This window comes from Crocodylus siamensis, chromosome 15, assembly GCF_052110815.1.
Source record: "Crocodylus siamensis isolate JL-2025a chromosome 15, ASM5211081v1, whole genome shotgun sequence".
Classification (NCBI taxonomy): domain Eukaryota; kingdom Metazoa; phylum Chordata; order Crocodylia; family Crocodylidae; genus Crocodylus; species Crocodylus siamensis.
This window is the reverse complement of record NC_143409.1, coordinates 31,280,774-31,305,005: the sequence shown is the minus strand read 5'-3', so window position 1 is coordinate 31,305,005 and position 24,232 is coordinate 31,280,774. Positions and strand designations below refer to the sequence as shown.

Sequence of the window (24,232 nt, the reverse complement as noted above, 5' to 3'; positions counted from 1 at the left end):
TCCACTCAAACAGCTCAGATTGCTGGACTGAGACCCTAATCCAGGTGCAGGCAATTATTTTGGGCAGAGGGCCACTTACTGAGTTTTGTTATGCGGCCCTTGATGGCTTGCTAGGCAGCCAGGGGCAGATAAATATTAATTTTCTAAATTTTTAAGGGACCCGCAGGGCGGATAGAATTTTGCCCACCCCTGCCCTAAGCCATGCAGCATCAGAACTACAGCCACTTCTGGGTTGGAGGGCAGCAGCTATGTAGTCCACGGGTAACTTCTTGGTCACCTTAACAGCTGTTCCTTATTTGAAACTTACTGTTCCTTTTCAGATAGAGATAGGACACATTTTCTGCTCCATATTTCAAACATAATCAGGCTGGCAATCAACGTAATGCAATTTATTAGTTTGTGCCAAAAATACAATAGGGCTGCCTCAAAAAATAAGCTTCACCCTCTACTATTTATTTAGGTATGGAGCTTAGATGTGAACTCCAGCTGCGCTGCAAAAAGGAGTGTGAAACATCTGACCAAGGATGTGGGCAAATATTCACCCTTATGAGAGCACAATGGTTCAGTAAGGGCTGAAAAGGACCTCAGCCAACACCATGAGATTAAAAAGCCTTTTTTGGGTAGCGAGCCTTCAGGACAAATAATCACATCAGGATGTTCATATTGGTACCAGTACTACACTTTTATGGCTGTGCTACAAAAGCACAATCTGCTTTTACAAAGCATGAAAGAGATTGAGATGTTTGGGAAATATTTCACTTTGTAGAGAACAGACCTGTTTTAAAGGGTTCAGGGTACATTCCTCCTGAAGAGGGAGGGAAAGACTAGGGCCCTAACAGCATTGTTCATGAGGAAGCCATTTCATTTTTACTAGAATTTATTGGAACATTGATCCACACATTTTAAAACCTGATTTTGTACAAGCTCGGAGATTCTAAATTGTTTTAAGAAACTACATATTGATGTTGAATTCAATACAAATGCCCCTTTGGATATTCCTGGTTTGATATCGGCTCCTAGTTCAAAATGCTGATCTCACTGTCAAAATGCCATGAGAGAAACTATTGCAGGGAGATGTTTTTGCCATTGTTTTTAGAACTCTCCCTGGTGGATACTAGGGGTTAAGAATATTTTTTGCATACTTTCTATTGCATTAAATAGACCCTTTTAACCCTGGAAAACCAGGTTTTTCCTTTTCTTTTTGGCAGACAATTACAGCGCTAAGTACTAATACTGATTGTCTGCTGAAATCCTTCCCTTGTAGGTTAGCATCCAACCCTTTAAGACATTAACAGTACACAGTAATAACTTCTAATTAACAAGTTATGGGGAACTGAATATAAATGCCATTCTGTTTCCCTTTCCAAGTATGCAGGTACCTTCTCTGTTAAAGCCTGCTCCTCCTTCCCCCAGGAAAAAAACCCTACTGCAGCTAAAACTTGCATAATGGCTTCTCTCTCTCTAGGTACTTAATTCCCCTCCAAGGATTTCCAGCTATAATAAATTCAGAATCATTTTGCTGTGCCACATGTTATGGATTTGTGCCAGCGCTGCTATTCACAGCAGTGCAAAGTACTTGCTTTCAGCTTCTAGTCCAATTCTTTTTTTCTCTCCCAGTCAGAGGAAGTCAATTGTGACCCCTTCTAGTTGTCTAGGGGGTGGTGCACTTGGACTCTGAACAAGTTTCACCACGTTCTCTCAGTCCAAAGTATCTGTATTACATGATACTGAACAGGGAAAAATGAAGTGGAGGAAGCCTAAAGGCTCCAAGAGGTCAATGGAAGAACCCAGTTCTCTTTAAAAGCAAGTTTAGAGGCTCCCTTCTCACTCTCAATACAGATCTCATGAGCTGACATCTTGAAAAATGCTCATCATGGTACAAACCCTCAAGGAAAATTCACCCTTTTTTTGTTTGGTTCTGTCCAGAGGGAAGGTGAGAAAAAAAACGTTCCTTATTTTGACACTCAAAATTGCAAGTGCTTTTCAAATATGGTTGAGTGCTCTACCAACTGAATAACAAAGGCAGGATAAGGTGGCACCTTATCGACTAGTTCAGAGACATGAGCTTTCATAGACTATGGCCTACTATTCCTGTTCTCTGCAAGTCTGTGTATAGCATCTGACAAAGTAGGCTATAAAAAGACTTGCGGAGACCAGAGGTACTAGTCTGTAGCCTACAAAAGCTCATGCCTCTCTGAACAAGTTAGATTTCAAAGGTGCCATCTTGTCCTGACTTCTGCCTAATTAACACCTCTCAGATTCTATTACTTCACCTTCTGACACCTGGTCTAGATAGGGCCTATGTCCTTTATTGCAAGCAGAGTATACCAGCTGTAAACAGATCTTTTCCACTGTAACATCTATAATCATATCCAAAGCAAGAGAACAAACTTCTTCCTGCTTCCCCAAAAGTTAAAGTAAAGGGTGCAAGGGGGGAAGAGTCCTTTCTAGGGCTTTGGTATGTATAGCTCCACACCTTCACTTCTTCCTTGGCTCTTCTTTTCATATAAAAAGTCCTTTCTCTGATTTCAAACTACTTTGACCACTGCAAAAGGGTTATGGCTGGGTACTTCATTGAATCAATCTCCATCAAGAACACCACTATGAAACTAGAGCTTTGTATTCCCATTAATTCCAGATTTATCACACCCTACTACAAAAGTGGTCCTATACTCTGCTGTTCGCTGGACTTCTAAAATAAAACATGCATCTTACATAAAGAATAAACATTGCCCAGCTATTATATGTAACAATTCATCAAAGAATCTCAAAGTAATTACACTAACGTTAGTAACTTTATGATCATATACAAGTCTGCACAATGCAGAGATTACCACAAATGTCTCATCTTTCAGGACAGTTGCAGATCCTGTGAAAAAAGGTTTAGCTGTAGATGATTTTGCTTTGATTGCCTGAGAAGTCACATGAATCCAAGACAATTAAAACAGATAAGATAACTAATGTTAAGTGGATCTCAAAGCAAGTGGCCCATTACTGATACTGAGAACCACTGTAACTGTAGAGACTAGCACTGTAGCCTGTCTGCTGGGTGCACACTAGTGAGACAGGTTCCGTATCACGTCATCCAGGAAGTAACAGAAGCGTATGAGCTACACTCCTGAAGGAGGACTCAGGCTTGATAAAAGACTTACCAAGAAAAACATTACCTGAACTTAAATGCTGTGTCACTTGCACTGCTTAAGAACATTGCTTTGAATGTCACTTCCCCATTGTTATTTGAATTGTTATAAAAGCAGATTATAGTGGAGATGTTTACATTACATGCATACAAATCTTTTTAAACAGAAAATAATCAAAATCAAGGATTCAAAAGGTAGGAATTGCCAGAATAAAGGTTGCTAGTGCAATTTTCTTCATTCCTATTTAACTACATTAACACATGCTATCTTTTTCGCCACAAAACATTGGTCTCATTCATTTCAGAGCACAAGATGCTAATTTACAACATAGCTACTCAAAATTTTGTTTTACCTCACTGTTCACTACACTCAATTTACTACACACCATTCAAAACCTTCTCTGAAGGCAGAGGAAACCCTTGTGGGTTTCTTCCACAGAGCTCCTTTGCTAAAGCAGTAATTCTCAATAAGGGTGATGACGCACCCTGAAGTGTCTCCAGATTATTTGAAGGGTGCCATGAGTTGAGAGGAGGTAAGCAGGTAAATACAGGTGCAGGCTTGCCCCTGCCTGGCCAATCCCCCACCTCTACAGCTTGGCCTTTCTGCAAGGAGTTAAGTGTTGTAATATATAAATTAGGTTTTTGAAATTGGGTGAAACTGTCTACTCAGTCCAATGAGGGGTGCCTTGAGTCCAAAAAAGTTGAGAACCACTGCTTTAGAGAATGAATGCTTCACAAATATTAACTATTTGATTTTCACAGCACTCCTGTAAAAATGAGGGGGTATCATGGCCTGCATTTTACAGAGGTACAGAAATTATCGATCTAAAAAATATCCATAAAAGGTACAAATAAAAACTTATACACAAGTAGTAACAATTTGTTAGTGTGGGTTGCAGGATTTGCTCAGCAACACAAAGAACTGCATCAGGTCTCCAGAGTTGTTTTCAAATGTCTTAACCAGGAGACCCTGCTTTCCTTTCCTGTGGTTCACTGATACACTGAAAAGGCACCTTCCAACTTCTGCAAGAAATAATGACAGAATTCTACAGACAACAGCCTCTTTCACTACTTAACCCTGATTTATTCTTAGAACAGCAACTGAAACAGGGGACGAAGGAAAAAGAGTATGGATGCATGTAATTAAAGACTGTATTATATAGTGCACAAGAGGCCCATGTTAAGATTGCACAAAACAACTTTAATTCTGGTACCCTCCCATAGTTTTTTGGGGTTTTTTTGGTCAAAAAAGGAAAAATTCCTTCATGTAGCATCAGACAGAGAACTATACAAATCACCAACCAGGTTGGAACCATCCATCATAGAAACCTCTGCCACTTAAGATAATGGAATAACCAGCAGCAGTAGCAGAGTACCACCTTTATGGTATCCCCATTAGATGGGAGATAAGTCACTTTGTTAGAAAGTTTTGCAGATATTCCCTGATGGGAGAGGAACAATGAGAATGAGACTCAGTGTTGGACTCCATTCAAAGCTGTGGATGGGAGCATCTAATAAGAGCAAATCCTTCTTACAGTTTCTTTTAAGTCGGTGATTATTAACCAGGGTGCCCTGGGATCCTGTACAGGGTGCTGCACAATATTAGTGCTGTTTGGTATGCAAATAATTATACATAATTCACAAGATAAATCCAGAGATTTCACATAGGAATCCATAGTGTCAAAAGTATTCTGAGACCTTTTGGGGTCTGAGTATTGTGCATCAGAAGAATTGCTTTAGTATTTTTCTGTAGTAAAAAATTATTGAAAACTAAGAGCTGGCAAGGGATGCCTCGAGTCTAACAAGGTTGAGAACTACTGATCTAAGCTTCTATCATTCTCCCTAAACCTGTCCCTATCCTAGTCCTCTTTCTTCCTCATCCTAAACTTCTCAACCCAGTCCTGTTCTCCACACCAATCTACTCCTAGTCTTCATTCCTCAGATTCCTCATCTCAATACCCATCTTCTTACCCTGGGGCCTACTAACCCCCTGCATCTTCCATCCAAGTCCCAGTGTGTCCCTGGCACTCCTATTCTCCATCTCCTTGCCAGTCAGCCCCAATTTATTCTTACAAGCTCTTCATACAATCAGTCTCTTTTCCTCCTCCTTAACCTCCTGTTATCCCAATGCTTCTCTTCCCTTTTGTTTTCTTCACACTGCCTGCATATCAGCATAAGAATTGAAAGCACAAGAGAGAGACTTTGTCCTTTCAGTTCTGGTGTCCACTCACATCCGGCATAGTTCATCTAGAAGGAAACTGCAGTTGGAGGGAATATCCTGCTCAGCACCCATTAGCCCTAGGTTGGAGCATGCTTGGTGAGGACAAAATCTTCAGGTAACTAAGCTGGAAAGCTCTTGGAAGCCAACAGAACATGTGAAAATAGCCAATTTTCCCTTAAACATAGCCAAATTTGGACAGATTTTCACAGGAACAGCAAAAAGGTACATCACAGCAAAAGGCATTGACAAAACAGAGGGACAGTTGAGTTATTCCAAAAAATAAAAATAGTGTTGATGGTGACATCATTTTGATGGTTCTAAATACACGTGAGAGGCAAGGATTTTGCTAAATCCCATGCCAAAAGAGGCACCAGAATATTTTTACATAGACAAATCAATGTATATTTTTCCTAGCCTCATTTTCAGTAACTAAGCCATTTTAGCTGCAATTTTCCAAAAAATCTTTGAGGCAGACATGAAGCTAAGATAACTGATAATTTCCTCCCAAATTGTTAGCATTTGATAAACTGATGAGCAGCTGAAAGTATGGGTCTTTTAACATAAAGCAGCAAGCAACCTTACCCTTTGGTGGTACCAGACTGGCCTGTAAATCTTTGGGGATACATTTTACAGAATCATGGCTCCTTTTTATGATGAAATACTACTTTAGAAGCTTGCCTTTTAATTTTCTTGAACCTTTAGCCTTCCTGCTTCCAGGGAGAAAAATATTCAAAGTTCATTACACCCTTCCTTTGCATTATCTGAGTAAAATACAGACTTCTGGTGCTGGAGACCTCATTACAATTAATATTACAGATATGTTTTGGGTTTTTCTTTGTTTTCATCAATGACTAGTTTTATAACCGTCACAACCCTGTAAGTGGAAACTTTTTAAAGCATATGACATTGCTGTAACTCTGTTGCCAGCAAGGTCAAGTGGCCAAAGTTTCAGAACTATTCAGCATTTCTCTAAATCCCACGCCAGGTGTGAACTGCTGGTAAGCTGTGAAGGTGTAACAAGCACCCCAGGAGCCTTCACAAAAGCCTCTGGTTAACCCAGGCTGAGAACCACATCCTTTGCCTGTTTAGTGCTGTTCTGAAGATACAAAGCAGCCTTGCTACCTTTTAACTGGCGCTTACCTAAAACATTCATGCAAAAATATGTAAAATACTTTAAACAAGTCAGTTTGTACGTAACTCATATGAAAAGATATAGGTAGCTGTCATACACATTCAAATACTGACAAAAATCATACAACCTGTGCTAAGACATGTTTATGACATGAGGATCTTGTTTGTCTAAATTAATAAGGGCTTCAAAACAGCAGAGTGCCAATCCCCCAGAGTGCCAATCCCCCAAGTTTCCTCTGTAGAGATGACTTGGCCAAATAGAAATGAGGGTCCCTCCAGCCACTTTCCCAGCTGATCAAAGCCAGGGAGATGAGCCTACTTGGCAAGCATCTCTCTCAAAAGTCACTCTAAACTGCTTGTTAGGCTCAGTCCTAGCTGTTCTTAGATTCTTCTGTTTAAGATAATTTACTCTCCAACAGGATTAGTGATTAAAAAAAATACGTACTACAGATTTCTTTTTATTGGGTCTCTCCCCTTCCTACCCATACTCTGCTTTTGGCACTACTTTGCTGTTACAGGTGCCAAGCTATTCTTCTATACGCATCCTACCTGATGCAGCATTAACACTTCATCATTGGCAGACTGGCTCCTTAAACCAAAAGGTTCAATACCTCTTTCAGTCACACCCATGCTATTGGTGTAATTTCACTAGCAACAGGTGTCTTGGTCATTCCAAGAAGGAAGTGGGAGTATCCTTTGTTCTCTGATAAGGCTTTCAGGGTTAAGGCAACCTATGCTGCATGAGCCAACCAACACCCAAATGTTCAAGTCAGGACATCACCTTTGCATATTTTGATGCACTTGAATAACATTTTTGGTTATTCCTGATTCTTTGGAACAACTGCCTTCAGCATACAGGACAGGAGGTCCTCAGGTCTCACAGTTGTGTTCTGTCTTAGCTGCTTTTCTGTACCCTTTGGCCTGTATTGTTACCAAATTGCAGAATTTGAAATGAACTAGTTCTCATACTTCATTGTTTTGTCAGAACACAGCAGTTTAGAGGACAGTGGTGTGTGCTATTAGATATCACTGTGATAGAGAGACCATGCTAGACAAAACATCTGGCCCCAAAACACTGACAAAGGGAACAACATCAGTAATAATGATAATGCTTAGCACTTAGATCATTTAAGTGAATGTCTTCCAAAAAGCAGGTTAAGCACTTAGGTCTGTCTTTTTTTATGGAAAAAAATTTAAAATGCATGGATAGTTTTTCAAAGTGGAAATTAGGGCCAGGCTTTCAAGGGCATTTAAAGATATTTTCAAAAGCCCTTAACGTGGTTAAGCAGGCAAGCGCCCTGGAAGTTTATGGTTGGCAAGGGAGTTTGAAAGTCCTTAAGGAGTCTAAAAATATCTTTGAAAAATCTGACCTTTACATTTCACTGGAGACACAAATCAGTTAAGACCTTTATGATCACAATTAACCTAGCTGGTATATGTAGCTTTCATGCAACATACCTGTTTGCAGTCTTGATAGTCCAGGTTCAATACCAGGTTTACATCTTTGTTCCTTATAGGAACTTTTCCACATACCTCCACCCCACCCTGAGACATCAAACACTATAGCAATTTTCAGTGCCAAAATATAGCTTACCTTGCACTAAATATGAAGAACACAAAACAGCTTCATTTTTCTAGGTAAGACAGGTCACTGCAGACAGAAGAATATTTTACACCTGTTTTTCAAGGTTAGTCTTTTCTGAAAAAAGACTTTATTTGGAAGCTTGGACACTTAAGGGAGAGTAGAGAAAAAAAATCCCTGTTACAAAGAAATTCTAAATACACTCATTAACAGATTGCTCAATCAGAAAAGATAGCAGCCTTTTTTTTTTTTAAACTTAAATGTTGTGAGGGAAGTGAAATGGAAACAAACTCACTTTCACACACCACACATTTTGATATCTATTATGTTTAAGCGTATAAAATTAATGTAAAGCTTTAGATTGGGTTAAGATGCTTAGCAGCCTTAAAATATTAGAGAAGCATAACTAAACTTCCATTTCAAAATACAATTGAGAGGAAGCTAAAGTATTAAAGTTTGAATGGAGCCAGAAGATGCTTATGCTGTCTTAAAACTGAATCTATGGGAATTTTTACACATGCAAGCGTCACTTTGAAAAGTGCCTGGTGCTGTGACGCTTGCAATTGTATAAGCAGCAAAATGGGCGTCAGCATAAAGAAAATGATTGTGGTGCATTTTCCTGCTTACACAACTGCAAGCAGTGCAGTGTGGTGCGCGTCATCTCCTGCACAGAGCAGACTTGATTAACTGAGCCTGCTCTGAAGCAGTGGATCTCTGGCATGTCTGAGAACTAAAAGGTATGTATATAAACGCTCGATAGCTCTAAATATATGGTCAGATATGAGCATGAAAATTCATGAGCATTGAATGAGCGATGCTATGAAGACTACATATGAAAGTGAATTTTGCATAAACTCATTCCACTGTATATGTGATGTCTTCAGTACTGTGCTAGCATGTCATCATCATTGCTGACCTCTAGTTGCTAAGGTGAGAAACACACAGCAAAACTGTGGTACTGTTACTCAAAGTTAATAAATTGATTGGCAAAGACTCATATAGGAAGGTCCATTGTCAACTTATGCTTACAGATGATATTTTTAAAAGAGTGCATTAGGGGCATTATTGGCAGACATGGTCAGAGTCATAGAATCAGAAATGAATAACAAATCAACTGATTAGTTGTGGCACAATTTATAAAAAAGTGGCCTACAGTTAACAGCGCTGGATATTGACTAAGTACAAGTTGTGAGTGAGAAACAGAATGATGCAGTCAAAAGGTGCTTCCACAAAGGGTCCTCTTTCACCTTTTTCTTCTTTCCACTGAAAGAAGAGATCAGGAATAGACTTGCTTGACCTTTTTGCCTTAAATCCATCTCCTATTAGCTCAAATAACACCTTTTGCAAGTTTTAGTTTTAAGAAGCTTATCTACCAGATGACTATGTTTTCATAGAAGCACACCTCTGAAACCTGGGCTGCAAGCAAGGGTTTGTAACCTTCAAAAGGAAACTGGATGCACACCTTGCTGGGGTTATTTGACCCCAGAAGTCTTCCCTGCCCAGAGCAGGGGGGCTGGACCCGATGATCTCACCAGGTCCCTTCCAGCCCTAAACTTCTGTGAATCTGTAATTCAGAAAGGCATTATAAAATGTTGTTTATATATAGTAGATACTTAAGTGCTTTACTGAATAAGGGCCTAGGATAGCAAATATAAAGTTAGTTAAGTGTATGGGAACCATTTGCCTACCTTCATAGCACATGAATTGTCACTTAATTTGTTTCTTTCACACAGGAATAGCGTTAGCAAGAATTCCTTTAAACATGACTTTCACCACCTCTTTCCCTTTACTTCAGAGTAGACAGTACTTGGACTAGCTCCGCTTAATTGTTTTCTATTAGTATTTAAATTTGATCTTTAAAAGGAGCTAGCAGGTCAACATATTCCATTTCCAGACTTCTTCTGTTCGGATAGCTCCTGCAGTTATTTCAGTTAAACAAGAAGCCATGCCAAGGTATAATGCAAAGTAATAAATGGTTTATTTTTTCCTTCAATCTTACAAGAATCTTTAGCAAAACAGTAACAGTCAACTTTTGTGATTAAAATAGGCTTTGTGTACCATGCACCACTAATTTCATTTACAAAATGGCACTTAAGGGACAATTTATTAAACATTTCTGTACTTTGCTCCACAGTAGAAAAGTGACTAGTTTTAATTTCTCAGTAACAGATTTATTGAACAAATAAGCATGATTGTGATAGGATTTAATTTGTCAAATTCATGAACAGCTGTTGTCTTTTGCTAGCTGTTTTAAACCACAAAATCCTACTCTTGCTGCTAAAATACCCTCCCATGGGTACATACAGGGATCAGGGAATAATACAGTATACATCATGAACAAGAGCAGTGAAAATGCAAATACTACTTGACTACTATAACTGTTCAAGAACTTTGCAATAACACTTGATGATAATACTACAAATACTGTATATACAGGTGCAACAGGAACACCGTGCAGTACTAACAGGTAGATGTGTAGTGCACCATATTTAAGTCTAATATAAACAGAAAATAACAGAACCATGCATACAGGTATAAGGATGGAAGAACAATTTTCAGGATCTTATCTTAGTGGTTTGGTTTACATAAGGCATATATGAGGTGCTGTGCATAAGAAAGGTCTTGCGTGTATGTAACAATCAAGAAATTCTTTAACAAACAAAGTCCAGAGTGTTCATTGTAGTGAAGATGCATGAAAGTGTTAAATGGGATGTTAAACATACAAAATATAGACTTGGTGCTTACTATTTTCATTAATGGGTCAATTTCCAATAAGTGGAAGGTGTGCAGATTTAAATCTTTGTGCACTGCTTTGAGAGTTTGTCCCTAAATGTTATCATTCTGTGTCTATAAAAATCCAGGTTTGAAGGTCACCAAGTCATTCTGTATTTCTTTTTGGATTTGCCTGATCTAATACTGAGTGTGTGTAACTTGCATGTTTATTTAAATAAAGTGAGTTAGTGCTCTTCAAAGTTGCCAGGTAAAAAAGCACCAGAAACCCACTATTTGCCCACAGAATAGTTACAAGCAGACAAACAAAACTATATTTCTCTTAAGCTGGTTCCTGTTACTTCCATTCTGTAGGGACAGCCAGTGACAAAAGCTGCCATTGTTGCTCATTTAGGTTTTTGTCTTTCTGTCCAAGGCACTAGTAATGATGAGAAGTGAGATGCAGACACTAGCCTTCCAGGAAGTCACCAACTCCTTTTAACTACTGTAACTATCTTATATTAAACTTACTTCGAGTTATGATTATGTTGCGGACCTTATTTGTTGTTACTCACATGTAAAGACTGTGGAATAAACAAACTGTTTTATGACATGCAGGAACAAAAAATTAAGTTTAATTAGCAACATTATTTCCCAAGAAGGACTTAGGATATTGCAAGCAATACCCTCTTCAGTATATCTGTTAGCTCTGGAGAACCTCCTGAGCAGCTTTCCAAAGCATACTGTTTTCTTTTCATAACCCGAGGGCTTTAATGTGTTCAGTTTGGAAAAAAAAATAAAAAAATCACAGAACTGGTCTGTAATCAAGGCTCAAAACAGCAGTCTCTAGGAGTGGTGGACTAGTAAAAACTGACTATCTATATACTTCTGAACTATCCAATTCAACTGCAGCAATTCTAAAGAACAGCTTAAAACAAGTTTAGGAATGGATGGGTTTAACACTTGAAAAGAAAATAATAGCTTTACATTACAGATCTGTTTAGAGACCAGCTCCCCCTAACAGCCAGCATATAATTAGACATTTAAAAAAAAAAAGGTCCTGTTTGTATATTTATATAGTGGTTGTAATTGTAAGTATAAAAGGAACATGTATATGCAATAATATGAAAAGACTACCTACTAAATTCAAGTACAAGAGAAGGAGTAACTGGGGAATGTTATTATATACGCAAGAAAGTTTTGAACACAAGTGAAATATTTCTGAAGATGATCATTCCAGATTTCTCCACTCAGCATAAAGAACTTGGTCCTTATTTGAAATGACATATTATACAAGTTGTGTCTTCTCTTTAGGTATCTGGAAGAGGTCAGCTAATTATGAAGCTGATCTGTTAAACTAACTGTATTTTTAATTTTTTTTAAAGAAGCAGCAGATATTCCCACTATATTCTAACCTTATTGCTACAAGTAGCTCTGGAAAAAAGAAACTCTATCCATTTCTCAGTAAAATAAAATAGTGGAAAATGGAAGAATTCTGCAAGCTTACACTATTGACTGCTTTTAATCATCACTCCTCCATGTATATTGCCATAGAAATGAAAAACCTTTTTGTGAGAGAACTTTTGCTTGAATCCTATATTCAATCTTGTTAAGAAAGCAAGAAAGAAATCCATTATGTCCTGTTACTGTTCATTTAATTGTGCATCAAGAAGTGAAATAACAGTGGGCTCAGCAAGCTTTCCATGGTCCTAATGCCAGAGACAACATTAGGTGGATGACTGGCTGTTTCACCAAGCTGGCTCATGGGCTACATGCGCTGCTTTCACAGCAGCACATATTTTGGGGGTATGTTTTAGATTTTTGCACAAGTTGAGGAATCTTTAATCAATTCCTACCTGCATTTAGTCTTCCTTTAAGAGCCTTAAATTATACCATTACACAAAAAAGCTAAAGCTTCATGGAAACAAAATCACTTGGGGTATTTTAAAATTCAGATTTCATTTATTTCAGACCCTGGGCAGGGAGAAGAGGACTTCAAGCAAACAAAACAAAAAACCCTGATATGAACTATTATCTGCAATATATTTGTTGGATTCTGATTAACTTAATCCATCTTAACAGCTGCTGCTTCTTGAGAGAATGTGGACGGAGGAGTAGGGAGGCCGGGGGAGAAATATTAAATAACAAAACTTGTGGATATTTCTCTTTGTATTAAGGAGGATGTGATCATATAAAAACACAGCTGTCCAAAATAAATACAAGTGTTATGGTTTGCATTGTAATCACAGTATACACCAAAACTTTAAATAAAAAAAAAAAAAGAGTACTTATTTTCTATTTTAAGTATATACACAGAAAAATCTGTTTAGCTATCCACATCAATGCTGCAGTGCAAAAGCAAAATTGCTTTTACTGTGCTTCATGCCATACCTTCTCAGGTGATATAAAGAATGGTCAATTCATTCCCAACAGGACAGACTTTTTTTTTTAAATGTATCTTCCTGAAACTGAAAAATGGTATAATTCCAAGTAATACAGCGTGCTATAAAAATGTATAAGAATGTTCAGTAATTAAGGAGTAAGGACTTCTCTACTACTGCTTCACATGCAGGCACTGATGGGATTCATCAGCACAACAACTGCCAGCTCAGCTGTTTAACTGACAAACAGATATTAATTCTAAGTGCTCTACACACACTTGCATGAACACTACTGTAAACAGAACGATTTGGCCTCTGATACAAAAAAACGTTTTTGAAAGAAAGTGCTGAAGTTTGGAAATCTGTCCTGCATATTTCCAAGTGCCACTATTTTACATTCCATTTTATAGAATTAATTAAAAAAAACAACAACTGTATTTGAAATTAAATCTCAATAAGCTTTGGTCATGATTTCCCACCCCACCCCTACCAAAGAAAGTACAAAAGTCACGAGTTCTTTAATTGTCTTCTTCATCATCACTGATAAGGTCCCTTTTTTCTACATTGGTCTCTCGTTCACGAAGGAAGTCCTCACGAATGGCTTCAAGTTCGGTTAGCTCAAGACGCACTTTCTCCAAGTGGTAGGTTCTCCGGTTCCTGATCTGCCGCAGTGGGAAAGGGTTGAGATCCCCAAAAGCAATACTGATCAGTTTTCTGAAAGATCATACAGTTAGAAGACAATCATTGACATCCATGTTCTTTAAATAGCATCCAGTACAGTACTTTGTACAATAGGTGAAATGCAACTCTGATGTTGCCTCACATTCTTGGTGCGTCTTGGATGAAGTGTTGAAATTGCAAACGCAGTACTAAAGAGCTGCTAGTTTCAGTATGAGCAGGTGAGATGAAGAATGACCCCTTAAATGCTGGCCAATCTGCAAAACTCATTGCAAATTCTATACTGTGCTGTGGCGTTAAGCACCTCAGTCCAGTGACAGGGAGATGTAATCACGCTTTGGATAACCAGAGCTTTAGACCAGGGTATGTCATTCACTACACCTGAACATTCTGTCTAAATCAGTGGTTCCCAACCTCTGTTTGCCATGACCCACTGCTGGAAGTGGAGCACGGCAGCAGTGGAGGCACAGGGGTGGGGTAAGCTCCCAGTGTGTGGCATGCCTTGTTCTTTGCATGGGGCACCGCTGGCATTGCCCCATGACCCTCACTTGGGTTGCGACCTGAGGTTGGGAACCGCTGGTATAGATCATCTATCCCATAAGACAAGTGATATTCATTCAGGACTCTTGCTTTATCAAGCTCCCCTTTGCTTCCTCTAGAAGTGCAAATGCATCACACTTTCAAAAAAATAAAGCAAAAAAATGCAATGGGAGACCCCAGGAACCATAAATAATGAACTACATTGCAAGAGACCAAGAAGGTATCAAAACAGCTCCCTTGCCCAAGTTAACTTCTATTTTGCTGATCTGCAGCTGTGATGATAGATCTTTATTACATCCCATTTCCCCTCTTGTAGTGGTTTCCAGCTCTTGATTGAATGAACCCAGCCTTTATTGAAAGATACTATATTATAATTAGGTCCTGGTTTAAATCCTGGCCCTAGCTTGTGGTGTGGAGGCTCCTTGAATCTTGGAGTCTCCCTCCCTCCCTCATCCTCATTCCCATATGCCTCTCTTTCCATTAATTGGTGGACAGGTGGTGTTGGCCTTGTCATTCACTGCTTATTCCTGATGCCAGGAGGTAAAAACCACTCTGGTTTAAATATGCTATAGCTTTTGCCTCCTGCTGCTTGCTGCCACTGAGACAGGGAGCAAAATAAATAAATAAATAAATAAATAAATCACAGCATATTTAAAACCATGGTATTTGCCTCCTGGCTAGAGGAGCAAGCAGTGGAGCACCTCTACCAGTACGCAGAGGAGGAGGGGAGCATGGGGGGGAAGGGGGAGGGAGGGAGGGAGGCGGGCGGCAGGGAGAAACGGGACTCCAACATTAAAGAAGCTGCCATGCTGTAAGCTGGGCCTGCAATTTAAACCAGGCCCCAATCATAATACATACTATTATAATTGTACTAATCATTATATTATAATTAATTATATTATATTTTAGATGGTTCTGTCTTAAGCAGGCATGCATTTTGCCTATTGAAAGGCTGAGCATTTCCTACACTGGTAGTCTTACATGACTTGTGGGTGCACAAAAAATATTTCATTGTTTCTGTCTAAAAACACTCTGCAGTAGCTTCTTGTATCACCTGGGGCACACTTTTAGCAGTGTGAGACAACAATTAGGTAGACAACTTGTTATCCTGTCTGTTATTCCAAAGGCATACATAGGTACGTTAATAAAAATTCATCTAGTTAATAGCTTAAAAAACTCAGAAATATATTGTAGTGGAAAGAAATAAATATTAATTCTTCCAGCCTGCTCGAAGCGTTCAGGAATCCTATAAGGTTCTTGTCCTTTTTGTACTACGATTAGGAAGACATGCCTTTTTTTGTGCAAGACTAAATATATATACACAACCCCTGTAACAGTGATTACTCTGCATGTGCTTTCATTGTTAATTTATAAAATCATGAAATATGATGAAAAGTAATTTTATGCATAAAAAGGTGAATAAAGAGGCTAAAATAATTAAATCATGTCTGTTTTTAGTCAAGTGTCTTGTAAACTGCCACACACTGCCACTGTATTCTGATCAAAGTTCTACACACTAAATTACAAAAGGTGGCACTCTCCTACAAGTTTTAAAGGTTAGTTGCAGGGTGGGATTTAAAAGAGAAACAGAATACAGTGCACAGTAATCAGCTTTTGTACACTGATATTTGTCCTCACTGGAACTTTTCAGGAATGTCAGAATACCATACCCAAGTTTAAAAGGGAGAAAAACAATTAGAATTCCAGTCTTAGATTAATCTGTTTTAGCAAACATGCCCTAGCAATACTAAGAGCTTTTGTTTAAAAAGTTCATAGGAGCTTAAATAATCCTCCTTTAAAAGAAAAAAAAAAAAATCACCAAATAATTCAGTGTGTATTCAACATCTTTTTATGAAGCCCTCTCTACAACTCTGTGTAAACCTCAGAAGATGAGCACAACATGCCCCCGCCCCCAGTGAACATAAAAATCTTCCACTAAAAACTCCATTCAAATTAGGCAGGGAGAAAAAAAATTAAGTGCTATATCAGTTTCTGGAACCTGCGCTGACTTGTAATACATTTTGGAAATACTTACCTAGCATCAAGAATAGTTCTAGTGAAGTACCGAAGATACTTGAATATGGACATTGAATCTTGCAGTTTTAAAATGTCTTCCTCCTTATACTTAAAAAGTGCCAGGGCAAAACGGAAAATTACCTGATAGTAAAAAAAATATATAAACGTTACATTGAATGCAACATTCACGGTCACATGCACATATAAAACTAATTAGCATTCTTTTTCTCATCAATGTGTGCTGTTTGACCCACACAGCTGCAACACTGCTTTTCGTTGCCTGGCATGGCAGTATCTTGCTTCATGGATTACCTGAACTCTTGCAAGATGTGGCAGAAAGAAGAGACATGCAAATTCTTGAACTTTTGCTAGTATTTGCTCAAATCAGTTTTTGGTAGGAAACAGAAAAGGCATAAGGATTCTTCCTTCATGCTGGAATGGATCCAGAAATCTTATCCATTATCTTATTGTTTTAAAAATACTTATAAACTGTAAAATGAACACTGACTTGACAGAAGGCCAAGGGAGAAGCTGATTAGGTAATCCTGATGAGTATCTATAGGTGCAGTTTAAAAGTCTGTGCAAAAACAAATATTTGCTGTAGAGAAGAGAGGCAGTTCAATATCACTTACAGCAAAGATTTGCACTTTCTATTACCTCTGCTTCATGCCATCTTTATTTCAGAGTTCCAACACTAAAATAAAAGCCACTACACAAAAACAAGGAAAACATGAGCCCTGATAAATGTTTTTGGCCTTTACTAAGCAGAAAACACTCATCATATTTGTTCATTTCTCCTTCTCCTGCTTTTATGCAAGAGAAATAAATGCCTGAGTTTTCTTCTTCATAATTAAAATTATATAGCAGATTTCACTGACAAAATTTAGATGTAAAATAGAAAGAGTTTTTGACTGAAAGCAATTGCTGCCTATTTTAATAAGTTAACCCCTGCCCATCCAGTGTTCAAATCAGCTCTTTAACAAACTTGCAAGGTGTAACCACCTCCACATGAGTAATATCAACACCACAGTACCCAATAACAAGATCTGACAACTGAAAAAAATATTTAGCTCATGCAATTCACCTTTGGTCCCTCATACAGGAAGGAGTCCCATATTTTAAAGAGGATGTCGCTAACCACGCTGTCTACAAATATCACCAGAAACCAGTTAAAAGTTATGAGTGTGTAGTCAACTTTGTACTGTTCAAAGTGAGCATGCAACCGTGGCAGTTTCTCACTCATTAAATCCTTGAACACTCGCTGGTCCACCTAAAGAAAGAGGACAGACATGCTGTTATTACTGCTAAATACTTACAGAGCTCTGTACATGATTCAAAGCAGATCACTTATTGCAGATTATGACAGCATAGAGGCCCATCAGGCCTACCATACTAGGCACTTAAGAGTTACCCATCAGCCAAATACCATAACCTCTGCTTTGTGCAGAAAGAAGTCATCTCCCATTTTATTCTCAAAGCCACAGTTAGTACACAATCCTATCGTAGTTCCATTTTTCAAGGTATAACACATACCTGGGATCCTAGCAGAGTTTTGGTATAATAGTCACGAGGCATGAAAACTTCCACTATTGTTACCAGACACCAAAAAGCATCTTCCTGTTCCAAGTACAGAAGTGCGATTGCTACCAATCTAGAAGTAAATGCAAAAGTTTAAAAAACAAACAAACATATTATAGTAAATTATTTGAAGCAAAGTTACCTCAAAGAAGTCCTTCCAAATCAATGTGATTGCTATTTACACTATAAATACATTAATGTAGCTATATCACTCATCTATAATTGACTGAGTACAAAACACTGGGGTATTTTTAATGAAAATAGGGTATTGGGCCTTGGTTCAGGAACTAATCCCCCATTTATAACATTGTTTATTATGAGAAAATTGGTTCTGAGTTACAACGTTTCAACTTAAGACTCAGTTTTCAGGAACCAATTGTGTAAGTCCAGGACTGCCTGTATACAAAATAGCATCAGTTAGCCACATATCTGGTTTTCCTGTTTTGCACATGCAAGGGGAGCTATGAAAATCAAAGAATTTCTTTACATGCAAATAACAGCCGCTGACTCTTGTTTTTCCAAGTAAAATTTTTTAAATTTAATTTAAACTCCCTATATTACCTTACCTTACTCCATTTAGGAGAGAAGAGCTGCTTTGATATAAGCCTTTGAGAGCTTCTTGGACTTTACAAAATAAAAGGAACCACAGTAAAGAATAAATATTACATTTGGCTTAAGCGTTATGAATCTGTTGAATTCTGACATTCTTGGGTGTTTAAAAATCAAATTTGTTAGGTTGCATGCTCTCTTAAAATTCCAGTTCACCCATACTGTTTCTTGCACCTATTTCTGACCACTTTCTAGCCTGGGAGTGGGCAATTATTTCATACGTCTCACCTATGACTGGGGGGCCACTTAGTGAGTTTTGGTGAGCTACCAAGGGCTGCACACACAAAATCTTTTAGAAGATATCATTTTAACAAGTTATAGATAAAGAGTGCCATACACTAAAAATCAAACATCTAGTATAACACATTTTAACTGTATTTCAAAAAATAATTTTTTGTCCTGATTTTTTTTTTTTGAGTAGTGTATAGAAGCAATTGCATAAAAGCTAAAAATAAACTTTTACTCTTGTTATATTGTGTGTGGGGGATGTGTGCTTGTGTGTGCGGCAATGGGAGGCTGCCTGTGCACTAGGTCCCAGGAGCTGGCTGGGGTGGGGAGAGGGATGGAGGGGGGCAGGGGACACATGCAGAGATCCCCCAGGCATTGTGAGCAGGTGCAGTCTGCCATCCACCCTGCACATCTGGCCCATGGCTGCCCCTGTGGTGCTCTGCATGGGGCTGAACCCCATCCGCTCCTGCTCGGGGCAGCTCATGCCATGGTCTAGCCCGCAACTGGCCCACATCTATGGACGGCATGGCTCCAGCTGGCACCCACAGCTTCCCAGCAGGGTGTTGCTACTACTGCAGTGGCCCTCCAAGTACTGCTTGGCTCACCGCCTCCCTGGCCTGACTTTCAGCAGCTCTTCCTCCTCCTCCTGCCCTTACCGTGCTGCTCCAGGCAGCAGGTAGCATGGGGAAGCAGCAGGAGCCTTTGGGAATGCATGACAGGCACCACGTGCCCAGAGGTGACTGCTTATCATGCTAGGCAGGCAAAGTGGGTGGAAGGCAACCAGAAGCTGGAGCCCCACACAATGGGGCAGGGCCTACCTGGCTGCAGCCTCCCCCTGCCTGGCTGGGCATGTGGTACCTGGCACATGTCCCCACCAGTCCCCACTCTTTCCCTGTGCTACCTGCTTCCCATAGCAGCACAGCAGGGGCAGGAGGAGGAAGAGCTGCCGGAGACGGGGAGCAAAACAGTACCTGGGTGGCTGCAGCAGTAGCAGCCCTACTAGGAAGCTGTGCATGCTGGCCAGGGCCATGCTGTCAGCAGACACAGGGCAGGTGTGGGCAGGAGAGCAGCGCTGGCTGCCCCAGGCAAAAGTGGGCAGGGCTTGGCCCCATGCAGAGTGCTGTGGGCCAGATGCAATCAGTTGGCAGGGCATATTTTGCACACCCCTGTTCTAGCCCCAAACCCAGGCCTAGAGATTATTCCTATTCTGGATTAGTTTGCTCGCCTGCAAACAATATTTTGTTACCTGCCAGGAAGAGTTCACTGTTACAGTACTACAATTATTTTCAGGATCTAAACTTTTGTATAAGTTTAAGCACTGGTGAATGAGGAGAGAAAAGGAACATGTTCTTACTATTACCTGTGTCCTCTGCAAATGTGCATTACTTCAGAGAGCAATCAAGACCCTAATTCTTGACCAGATGAGTTATCCTCTGTCTATCATATCACTTCTGTCTAGCATAATAACCTAAATTTGCTAATACCATTTTCCCCCAACTCTGTTACCTGGATTTTCATTTGGCAATAATCACTGTACAATTTAGACTAGGGTTCAGCAACCCCTGGCACGTGTGCCGAGCATGGCACGCAAGGCCATTTTGCTCAGCACACCACTGCCAGCTCAAGCTCTAAGCAGCTGCTGCCAGCCATGGAGCCCAGGCTGCTCCCAGCAGGTGGCTGGGAGGCTGCAAGCCCTGATGCAAGCAGACCGAGCTCCGTGGGCTGGCTGCAGCTGGGAGGCTGCAAACAGCTGCTCCAGGCTCCGGCATGTCGGCACTCTGACACCTTCCAAGGTAGACACTGTGGTTTATTCAGCACTCCAGACAAAAAAAACAAAACAAAAAACCCCCCAACACTTTGCCTATCCCGATTTAGATATTTTCAACCGATATTTTTCCTGAGCTATGAAGATCCAGGAAGTGATCAGTCCTTCTTGAATTGGTTCGTTTTTTTCAAATCTAAAAAAACAAATTGTACATCTCTTCTCCCTTCAGTTTATGAAGATTTAATTTAAATTATGAAACAGCTAGAAAATCAGTTCTCCAAGAAGTTGTTTGATTCACCCACATGCAGCTAAATGGACATCATTCCCCCCATAACCTCTTTCTCCATTTTATCATCTGGTAGCTCTGTAGTATCCTAATCAAAAAGTGTCTTAAAATGGTCAGCATGGAGAAATGTCAACTTTAAAATTGGACTGAGGGGAGAAACCTTCTTTTGTAGGAGATCTCTTAAATACCTATTTGCACGAAGTGGTTCCTGAATCTTTTTCACTATCCAGTTAGGACTGCTAATACCAGGGACATAATTTCCTGACCGGATTTGTACATACAAGATACCCTAGAGCACATGATAGTGTCTGTGGCCTTTATCAGCCAGAGCCTAGTTTAAAAAAAAAGGCCAAAGTCAAAGCAACAGCGACTTCCAGTTGCTTAAGAGCATTATTAATTGTGTGGGTTCCTGCCAATACTGCTTCTTCTGCAAAGAACTTAATCTATAAATTTGTTTCATTTGATATTCTGTTAGCATGGATTTTTTCTTATTAAAATTAAACCAAAGAAATCAAGCTCTGTCAACTTGTGAGCTGATCTGAATATCCAAAAATGTTACCTACTGTACATACTTGAGAGAGGGTTAACTTCAGCATATTATGTTCCTTGTCCTGTCACTACAAGGACAAGTAGTTTGTTAAAATACACTCAAGACAGCCAATGAAGACCAGTAAACAGACTGAAATAGCTTCCAAATTAGCAAATTAAAGGTAAAGAGAAAGATCTCTAATGAAATTAGGATAAAATTCACTTTATTGAGGTAATAATAGTTCTAATCCTGCTGAATTAAATTTCACTACACAACCCTTCAATTTTGCATGTTAATTCACACCTGTTAAGACCTTGGCAATATCCTATATCAGGGTTTCTCCATGAAAAGGCTAGCAGCACATTTCGCAGTTTCTGGATCCCTTCAGAAGTAGGTGAAGAATAGTGCTTGTTGTTTGGCAAAGTTCGCAAGAGATCCAGCTCTATTTGTTTGGATGCAGGATTTTGTTTTTCGAGGGCATTCTGAAGCAGTGTTTGGAAATACCCAGGATCAGTACCATCCTTGAATTTTTTAACATGAAGGTTGATGCACCACTTCCACATCTTGGAACGATGGTCATGGGGAATTCCAGCACGGATGAGATTCTTCAGTTCTGGAATGCGTACCATCTCTCTGTTCATTGTGCTTGCAAAATAGTTTTCCCATTTTACACCCGTGGAAATCTCTTTGTTTTCAGTAAGAGAAATGGATTTCAGATCCAAGGCTCGCACTTTTGCTACTAGTTTCTCTTCCTCATCATCCTCTGGGACTGTCTGGAACCCATAAATATCATATTCACTGTAAAGACAGAGAGAATAGAGTTTCTACGAAATGTCTGCACTCTGGAAATTCTCAAAAACCTAGGGCCAGGTTGTCCTGTATTTGGTAGTTAAAAAATACTGGATAATTTTGCTGCTGCTTCCTTTTGTACCCACTCATGTGCATTCATAGGAAACTTCCACACACACGCTCACAAGGCCACTATGTGATTTCACTGATGTAATAATGCTCAAGTAGATATCTGCTTATATATAGATCTTTCACTGCTACTCATTTGCATGTTAGAAACTGACCCACCAATATACACAAGTTGAGCCAAAAGTCGGAAAAAGTATACTTTGATGGTTAAGTGGTAGAGGACGAGAAAGGACTGTATGTTCATACTGCTGATGTTTTTAATATACCTTTAATACAGATTAAGTTTCCTACTTAAGCTCTATTGCCTGCACTCTCCCCAAGAACAGAATGGACTCTCTACAATGAATTCATTAGATATGAAATAAGCCCTCGGCTATTTTTCCCCTTCTAAGTGGCCTCAAGATTTACCTGACCAGGTGAGGTTTAAAGAAAGCTTGTTCTGGTTGCTCACTGCTGTCCACTTTCAAGGCATCTTCCAGCAACTGGGCAATAACATCACGGGTAGGGCTTCGCTCTTCAGAGCAAATAGGAGTCTTCATTTCTTGAAGCAAGATCAAGTATTTACTTTCTATCTGACACAGCTTAGCCTCCAGGCTAGAATACTAAAAAGAAGAATATACACTTACTATACTCTTTTGAAACAAATATTTACAAAAAATAAATAATCACATTAAGCATTACTCAATACTTGCTCAATAACCACAAGTCTAAAAGACTGAAGAGACATAAAATTTGCAACCTGAAAACAGTTTTGTGCAACAAGATCTTCAAAGCCCTTCATATAGTCAGTTCTAGATTTTTCCCCATTATGGTACTATGAATACCGTATGCTCACTTCTACTAGGAAGGTACTTTTTAAACACTCAAGTTTCTGTGGAAAATAAGCACTCTTTTGATTTGAACATTTGAGCCAAATCCATTTACCCCTTTATGAGCTGCAGCTGTAACCATATTTAAAAAGAACAAACTAATACAAATGTCTTTTAAGGGTGGTTGAGGATTATGCATACATAATTTATCAACAAAGAGATACCAATTAAATAAATTTCAAGCCTGCAAAAGGCAGAGAACTTTCCCCCCACTTAACATCATAGTTAAGTTCTTGAAAACTGCAACTAAGTGAAATGATGTTAAGCAAATCCAATTACAATCACAGTAGCTACCTACTAGCAGGCGGAGGCCAAACAACGTTATAACCGAATATTGGATGACTTTAAATGAGTATGTTCTCTAATAGATCAGGGACGTAGTAACAAAACAACATTAACCAGGATGACGTCAAGTGAAAAGTACATTCTTCCAGAAACTGCTGCCCTTCAGAGTGCAGCAATTAACCCCATACTTTCACTGCTCCTAGACAACTTAGCCCCTAGACCTGGCTACAACAAATCACAGAAACTGCAGGTAAAACATACAAATTCTGCAAGGCTTCCCCATACCTAGAGACACCCTGCTTAAATAACCAACATTCATGTGCATTTACATGCCTACCTGGCCCCAAGCAACCCACTTTGACCACATGTATTCATTCACATTCTCTACTCACATATACACAAACATACTCCACATCAATATGCACCAACATAGCTTATGAAAACATTTATGTACCAAGATTAACACATACTTGACGTGGCACGTAGCATAAAACTCCAAATACAACTATATTTTATGATCTGTAACCTTAAGACAGCAAAAAAGAATGAAACACAGCTTTGTGCATGGAAATGTATATTATGGTGCTCAAAATTGAATGTTGAGCTAAAAAGTGCAATAGTTTACTTAGCTTCATGCATGACAACAGTGCAAAGAGATCAATTAGAATGAAACATGTAGGCAGAATTCCTCTGACAGTTGTCAGTATATATAAATTACTGCTCTACTCTCAAAGCAGAGTGAAATTTCTTGGGAAAAAAGTTCAACAT

At 39.2% G+C, this 24,232-nt stretch overlaps 1 protein-coding gene across 2 annotated transcripts in view; it reads right to left on the bottom strand.

The window, feature by feature from the left end:
- Nucleotides 1-10,006: 10,006 nt before the first annotated feature.
- TBC1D2B (TBC1 domain family member 2B) overlaps nt 10,007-24,232 on the bottom strand; it is a 63,705-nt gene continuing 49,479 nt past the window's right edge. For both annotated transcript variants that reach the window (XM_090029256.1, XM_090029257.1), the window contains exons 8-13: nt 22,719-22,912; nt 21,696-22,190; nt 17,931-18,048; nt 17,482-17,667; nt 16,417-16,538; nt 10,007-13,877 (exon numbers count right to left, since the gene is read on the bottom strand). In XM_090029256.1, coding sequence (XP_089885382.1) covers nt 13,682-13,877; nt 16,417-16,538; nt 17,482-17,667; nt 17,931-18,048; nt 21,696-22,190; nt 22,719-22,912 — 1,311 coding nt within the window. In that variant the 3' untranslated portion in view covers nt 10,007-13,681. The remainder of the gene's footprint in view (nt 13,878-16,416; nt 16,539-17,481; nt 17,668-17,930; nt 18,049-21,695; nt 22,191-22,718; nt 22,913-24,232) is intronic.